Raw genomic sequence first — 8,106 nt, forward strand, 5'->3', positions numbered from 1 at the left:
ACCATTTAATAATGTAGCCTGAAACTTGAAAGTTCATGCCTTTCTGTTGGAATTTATCCTATTAATACAATTTCATGTGGTATTAGCCAAAACACACTTCTGTGAATTCTGTTAAGGTAGTTGCTACAGTACCTTCTGACCCTAGACTTCAAGTATTAAGTGTATTTAGCAAGAAAATATCATCTCTGTGGCTTCCACTCATCAGAATAGAAGCAATTCTACTTCTGTGATTTCTATGTTGTTTTGTACAGCAGATTTCAAAGAGCTCCACAATTCCTGTTACATAGAGACATGATCAGTACAGTGTATTTATGGGTTTTTCTTTTTTGCATAGTTTAGGTATACTCAATGTAACACTTAAAAAACACGTGCCAAGCATGATACTTCATTGTGTCAAATATAACAGTAACAGAAACAGCTGTGTCACATTTTGATGTTATTATTTACTATTGTTATTGTATAATTCTACAGTTAAAAGAAGAATTTAGAAGTGTAAGATTTCTTTCAGTATTTCTGCTTTATGTAATTCAATATATTTCTTCATCTTTAGGCTGTGCTGAGTCCTCTTATAGCAATTGCACTGAAAATATCTCAGATTCATGAGAGGACAGGACGAAAGGGACCCACTGTCATCACCTGAAGCCACGGAAGATTATTAAACCAGGGCCAAAAGAGGAACAGCAAGGAAGAGACAGAACCTTGTTAAGACTTCTTAGCCATTTGTGCCTTGTATGATTTTAAAAGTTTTCTTGGGGAGAGAGGTAGGGTGGGAAGAAAAATTCAATATAACATTGAGCATAATCATTTGCATTGATCTCCAAATGCAATAGTGTATTGACTTCTTTGTTTTACCTGCAATATCATAATTTCTGGTAACAGTATAATCAAAGAAAGAGGCCTTAATGTTCAAATATTGTCAGCAATGTAGCAGAAAATGCCAACCGCTTGGTTTTGAATGCTGTGATAAAACTTGGAGACATTTCAGCTGGGGAGAGAGAGAGAGGAATTGCAAAGCAAAGACGTGCTTGGTGAGTATTGTTTGGGATTCTTGTCACCTTCTAGTAGGTTTCTGAAGAGGTGTACAGAGCATGTCTGAGTCATAAGGCTGTGCACTCAGCTCTGCACAGGGTGTTTTTCCTCCCCTGGCACCATGCCTCCTCTCTGACCTCTCCTGATGCTCACAGATGCATGCTGACAGCAGTGTTGTGTACACACTTACACTTGCTCCCAAAGAAGGGGTTATTCCATACGTTTTTACCTGTGCTTTTGAAGCATATCAATGTGATTTGTGCCTTTGGATTTTCCATATTTTTTGACTCTTTGGTTCTTCTCCAAAAGGATGCCTTTGTGCTATAGAGCTGATTTTGTCCTTCCAGCAATATGTCGGGTATGGAATGTGACTGTCTTTCGCAATATTCCTCATGTCAGGAGATGATACTGGTGCTTACTGTGTTAGAAAGGTAACCTCTGCAAGTTCAGCTATTCTTTCAGGAGTTAGGGAAGTTTTTTGAAGTCACTGAAATATTCGTGCTCCACTTACCACAAAGTGAAGTGAGTGAGAGGGAATTAAACAAACACTAATCAACTGAATAGAAATACTAGTCTGATTCACCCTCTGGACACAGTTTCTGCTAGATTCTTGGTAACAGTGGATCATGCAATAAAAATCTGGGGAGTGCAAAAGACGTCCCGGCATAGATCTGAGAAGGCTGTTGGGGATATTGACATTAGCATTTTTTTGCTTGTGAAATGATACAGCATTTCTAGCTACAATACTGTGCTCTGAAAAAGAACACAAACACTTTATGCATGTGATTTGCTTGAAAGCTTTGCTTCCTTGGAAACAGTGTGGTCACTTGTATCAGTCGTCAAGGTGGCTTTGTGCAGCTTGCCTTTTTGCAGTGTATTTCAATTCATTGTGTTGTCAAAATTTAGTGCAATTTATATAATATTGCAGTAAAGGAAATTGTTTCAATTTCTTTCAACACTTTTGTCAAAAAATGGCTATGGCACTTAATACACAATAAAGAGTAATGCTGTATATCTGTCTTAATACGTACTTGTGGACGAGACACTCAGCACCTTCAAGCATCTTAATAAAATTGCCTTTATTACAATTACATTATTACTTAATTGACTCTAAACCATTGAGGTATGAATGTTCTCATGTAGTATCCCACCTTACCATTAAGTATTCCCGTAAACCAAAAGAGATTTTAAGACTTTCGTTCTTTTTATAAAGGTTTTTCTTTTATATGACCATGATGTTCTCACACAGTTTGGACATCTGCTTTTGAATGTAAGAGCTTTTCATCTTCACAGAAACCTTGCTTATGTAATATTTCATATTTATTGTAGATTAAACTTCTCTAGGTGCCTGATAATAAGCTCCTAACTAGTAGATCACATGTGGTCAGGCAATCCACACACTCAGGATTATGACAGGTCAAATTACTGAGTTGCATGAAAGAACATTCTGAAAGTCAGTTCACTAAAATGTCTAAAATCTCTTACACATTCCCTGACAATGAAATAATTTTTGATCACATAGTTGTTAGATTGCATAGTACAAACTAGCTGTTTGTACTGTGGAGTATCCTGTTTGCCAAGCTTCTCTGGAATAGGGAGAATGCAGTTTGAAAAGTAAGATGTACTGAAGCCAGGTGTCTTTCAGGATGCAGTGCGAAGACTCATGAAGAACAGGTGAGGACTGTAAAGAGCCATACTGGGTGCTTTTATCAGTAAGCTGTCACTAGAGCTGCAGCAGATGGCAGTCTGCTTTCATGAAGGCAGTCATTGTAAACAAAGAGCATATTTTAAAATCTCCTTATTGTCTTTGTCCTGGGCTGCAGAAATGTTAGTTGTGCCTGGATACTGAAGTGGAAGAAAGGGCTGTTTGTGTGTGATTTTAAATACCTGTCAAAGAGCAGGCTTGAACAAGTAGCCTAACCCCAAATCCACTCGCCATCCTTTTTTTATGGTGCTGGGTGATACTGATAAAATGCAATTGGTATTTTTCACCAGTTAATTGCTTTTCTCTGCAAGAAGATGAATAAAACTTTTTAAGGCTCAAGTACAGTGTATATCTTTATATGTGTGGGAGAGGATGATAGCCACAGTCTCATAAAGTGTGCTGCACTTCCTGAGGTCTTTTAATTATTAACATGAGAGATGAATGCATGGAAAAAAGCAAGCTATGGGAATTTAAAAAAAGATGCAAGGCTCCTAAAAACAGACAATACATTTAGCAGAGGGAAAATTGTTATTAATATTGTTCATCTTATCACAGTTTCTAGGCACTGTGACAAGAGACACACACCCTTCTGTACTAGTGTTAAATTAGCAGTTTCCTCAAGTCTGGAAGTTGCAAGATTCCTGTATTATTCAGCTGTGATTGTACTGACATTTGCTTGGACAATTCTATTTCTCAAAACTTCAGATTTTCTCTGTGTTGAGACAATTTAGAAGGCACTATACTAACCTCTGAACCCCAGGATAATAGAATCCACAAGGTTGGAAGGGGCCATCTAGTTCATCAGGGCTAAAATCACCTAGTCTGTGTCCAGTTCACAGCAGTGTCACATGGAGTAGGCTGCCCAGGACCACGTCTAGTTGTTTTGATTATCTCCAAGGGCTGAAACTCCACAACCTCTCTGGACGAACTGTTCAAGTGACTGACTACTCTTTAAGTGAAAAAAACCCCAAAACAAAGCAAAAAACGCAACACCAAAACCTTCCTGAGTGTTCAGATGGAATTTCATGTGGTTTGATTTGTGCCCGTTGCCTCTTGCCCTGTTGCTGAGAAGAGCCTGGGTCCATACACTTCTTTCTTTCCCATCAAGTACTTCTAGAAATCAGTAAGATCCTTCACGAGCCTTCTCCAGACTAAACACTCCCAACTCTCTTCAGTCTCTCATCATATGACAAATGTTCCAGTCCCTTTGTCCTTGTGGCCCTTTGCTGGACGTGCTTTGTAATGTCCATGTCTGTTTCATGCTTGGGAAGCTCAGACTTGGACCCAGCACTCCAGATGTACTTTACTCCACCAGTGCTGAGCAGAGGCAATGGATCACCTTCCTCCACCTGCTGCAGCTGTTTTTCCTGATGCAACCCGGGATGTCATTTGCTGTCTTTGCTGTGCAGGTGAGTTGCTGGTGAGTTGACTTTTTGTTCAGCATGGGACCCCTGAATCCTTCTCTTGGAGCTATTTTCCAGCCCACTGGCCCCAGCTGTGTTGCATTGTATTGCTGCCTGCGTTTGTTCCTCCACAAGGGCAGGACTTCCCTTTGTTGAACTTCATGAGGTTCCTGTCAGCCTATATTTCCAGCCTTTCGAGTTCCTCTGAATGGCAGCATGTTCACTTGGAATGCCAGCTGCTCTTTTCAGTGTTGTATCATCTGCAAATCTGCCAAAGATGTTCCCTGCCCCATGATCCAGATGATGCCAGTATTGACTCCCATGTTGACCCCCTGGGTGACACTGCTGGGGACTGGCCTTCAATGGACTTTGCAGCAGTGATCACAGCAGCTGGCTGCTTAGCTGTTTTTTGAATCCACCTCACTGTCCACGTAGCTAAATTGTGTTTTATCAGTCTATGAAAATGTTTTTGGTGATGGTGTCCAAAGCCTTACTAAAGGTGAGACAAACAACATCCACTGCTCTCCCACCATCCACCAAATAGTCATCTTACTGTAGAAGGTCATCAAGTTGGTTAAGCATTATTTGCCTTTGAAATTGCCTGTCACCTGATCCTAATTGCCTTCTTGTCCTTAGTTTGGCAAGGCTTTTGTCATGGCTTTGGCAAGGGTTTCCAGAACTGGCTACTCCATTGCCTCCCCAGAACCTAAAGTGAGTCTGACCAGCATGTAACTCCCTGGATTCTCCTTCTCTTAAAGACAGGAATGATGTTTGCTCTCACCTCAGGAGCCCCTCCTAGTCACCCACAATCTTTCAAAGGCAAGAGAGAGTAACTTGCAATGACATTACTCAGTTTCTTCAGCTCTGTGCACACCATCCTAAGTCATCCCATGGATTTGTGTATGAATTGTTTTTTCAAGTGCTTCCTGACCTTTTCTTGCTCCAAGCAAGGTAAGTCTTCATTGCTCCAGATTTTCCCTCTAGTCTCAAAGGCCTATGATTCCTGAAGGCTGCTTTTACCAGAAAGATGAAGGCAAAGAAGGCATTGAACACCTCAGACTTTTCTATGTCCTCTTTCATCTCATGTAGCTGTAGAAACTTTTCCCATTACCCTTCATATTCCTCACCTGTCCTAGTTTCGGCCAGGATAGGGTTATTTTTACATTTGCTGGGATAGGGACATGGAAAGGGCACGGAGACTGGAGCCATGTGGATGTGTCCAGGGGGTTTATTCTGTACCACTCATGTCATTGCTGTGGGGCATGGCTTTGGGTGGAAGAAAAGGCACAGTGGAAGCCTAGTCATTTTTGTTCCCTCTGTACCTGGGGGAAGGAAAGCACCGAACAGACTGGTGCAGTAGGTGTGGTTTGGCTGGAGTGGTGCAGACTCTGGCTTGGAGGGTTTGTACATCATTGTCTTCCATTGTCTCAGGCTCAGGGGAAAAAGCCCTGTGCTGGCTGTGGTAATGTCTGCCCTTTTCTCCTTTATTGCAGGAAAAGCCACATGGCCATCAGGGTTGCTGCCATTTTTTCTTCTTTGTCTCAGGAAAAGCTGCAGGTCACTGGCCATGGTACCATCGGAGCGGTTGGACTTCCATAAGAATTTTTTGCATGTAATCACACTCTTTTATACATTGTTATTGGTATTGTTTCTGTTACTGTTTGTTTTCCTTATCTCATTAGTATTTTTCCAGTAAATTGTTGCCTCAACCCATAATCTCTGTTAGTTTCTCGCTGAAGGGGGTGGGAGGAAAGCAAGTGGCTGTTTGGAGCTTAATTTCCAGCTGGTCTTAAGCCACAACATCAACTCATTCAGCTCCAGGTGAGCTTTGGCTTTCCTCATGTCATCACTACATCATTGGACAGTGCTCTGTATTCCTCATAGTTCCGCTGCCCCTGCTTCCACTTATCATACACTTCCTGTTAATATCAGAGTTTAGTCTGGAGCTCTCTGACCATCCATGCAGGCCTTTTGCTGCCTCTGTTTGATTTCTGCATGTCAGGTTGAACCATTCCTGGGCTTAGAGGTGATCCTTGGAAATCAAACAACTGTCCTGGACTCGTCTTTTCTCCAGGGCCTGAACCCATGAGACTCTTCCAAGCAACTCTAAAGATGTTAAAGTCTGCTCTGCAAACTTTGGTTCCACTCTTTGCTGTGCTCCCTTCTCTCAAATTTCTGAATTCACCATTTCGTGATTGCTGCAGCAAAAACATTCACACACCCATGCAATTCTTCTGGTGTTGTGAGTGCCAACATTGTCTCCTCAGTCACCAGTGTCAGGAAGTTGTTTGTCAATGCACTGAAAGAATCTGTTCTGTTCTGCAGCTTTTGTTTGACCAGTTTATATCCTTCAGCCCAAGGAAAATTTCTTTTAATGTAAAATTTCCAGCTGCTACTCTTGGCAAAGATAATTTCATGCTATTAAATATGATCAAAAACAAACTGTTAAAAACATTGTGCTGCTTTAAGATTGTTGACATTTTTGAGCTTGTTGCCCATGCTACTATCCATTAAGCTCATAATCAAATAGTTCATTAGCTGAAAGGACAAACTGAAAACCAGATTGTGTCAAAATACTAGGTATTAACTTTAATGTTCTCCTTATCTCAGTAATTTTTGTATCAAACTGTATTAGTAATATATGTATCAAATGCTTTATTGCATACTGCAGGTTGAAGATGTGCTTATCTTCAGTTTCACATTTCTGTATCCATTATGACATCACAATATCTGCAGAGGACTGGAGCTAAAAAGTGGCACTGCAGGACTCTCATGAAATTGGGTGAAAGGAAGAGTGGTTTAGGTCTTCCTGATAGTTCATAAATGATGTGGAAATGCTCTGAAGGCATTTCCAATAGCAAACCGCTCCTAGAGCAAACTTCAGTGGTGCTCCTGCAATGCTTCCTTTCAGTATGATTCAGAACAGTAGTCCCAGCCATGTCCTGCTCCTTTGGTCTTGCTTTAATATAATGATAACCTAGTGGAAAAGTTAGATTTACATAGGAAAAAAATTAAGCTGGGCATGTACAGGACAAGCATTTTACTGTGGGATTTCTCCTGGTTAATCAGCCTCATCTGCTGTGGTTGATCCCTGCACTAATACTTGTGCAGTGCCTGCTGCCTTCAGCCTCTGGGACTCTGGAGTAAAAAAGCAAGAGATTTTGGGGGACAGGTATGGTGATGCTAGGAGGTAAGACCATAGTGAGGTCACTCAAGTAGATCCTCACTTCAGCTGTACTGAAACAATGTGTTGTGTTCCCCTGACTTTTATTGGTCTCTATGCTGTGCTGCTTCTCAGTTGCTTTGAAAAATATTTTATCTTCTGTATCTGTCAGGGACTCTTTTTTCTCTCACTGGGTACTTTACTACATTTCTCATCCAAAATCTGTCTTGAAAGGATTTTTCTTCTTCTGTAGTTTCTCCTCCCCATTTTATTCTTCATTGTTTTCTACTTACAGTAACTTTGCTGAAGGTTTGTATGTTGTTCCCATAAAGGATGAAACTTTTTGAAAGACAAAACTGATGAAATTGTCAGTTCCCTGGCTTTAGCCATTGCTGCCATCATGGCTTGCATGTACAGCCATAATGCTGAACTTGTAGTCTTACAGTATGTGAGCATCTGGAGAGTGTGATAGATTTGCTGTCTTGCTGGTCTGTAACAAAACGAGTTAGCTAAAAAATTTGCCTCAGTGATTTTGTGGGAGGAAGGATACATATAACAGAAGATGGACAAGTCTTAAAGCCTGTCCTTTTTCTGGTATGTGTTGTGTAATTGTGAGGCCACTTGTGTAACAAGTGGGGTACAGGGTCCCTATTTCTGTTCCCACAGTCTTGAGTAAGCTGTGACAGAAGCAACTTCTCTTAGAGTTTACTCAGAGAAGTCAGAGACGATTTTTCCTCCTGCAATTGCTAGTTCTCTCTGTCAAGCTGTAAGCATAACCAGGCTCTCTGTTTGGCAGCTAGGTGGTG

At 41.0% G+C, this 8,106-nt stretch overlaps 1 protein-coding gene across 1 annotated transcript in view; it reads left to right on the forward strand.

Annotated features, from left to right (window-relative positions):
* Positions 1 to 2,120, forward strand: part of PGM5 (phosphoglucomutase 5) — a 74,181-nt gene extending 72,061 nt beyond the window's left edge. The window contains exon 11 of the mRNA XM_085043851.1: positions 551 to 2,120. Within this exon, the coding sequence (XP_084899977.1) occupies positions 551 to 640 (90 nt within the window). The 3' untranslated portion in view covers positions 641 to 2,120. The remainder of the gene's footprint in view (positions 1 to 550) is intronic.
* The last annotated feature ends 5,986 nt before the right edge of the window (positions 2,121 to 8,106 follow it).

This window comes from Lichenostomus cassidix, chromosome Z (genome assembly GCF_008360975.1).
Source record: "Lichenostomus cassidix isolate B80296 chromosome Z, HeHo_3.0, whole genome shotgun sequence".
In the NCBI taxonomy this organism is placed as follows: Eukaryota; Metazoa; Chordata; class Aves; order Passeriformes; family Meliphagidae; genus Lichenostomus; species Lichenostomus cassidix.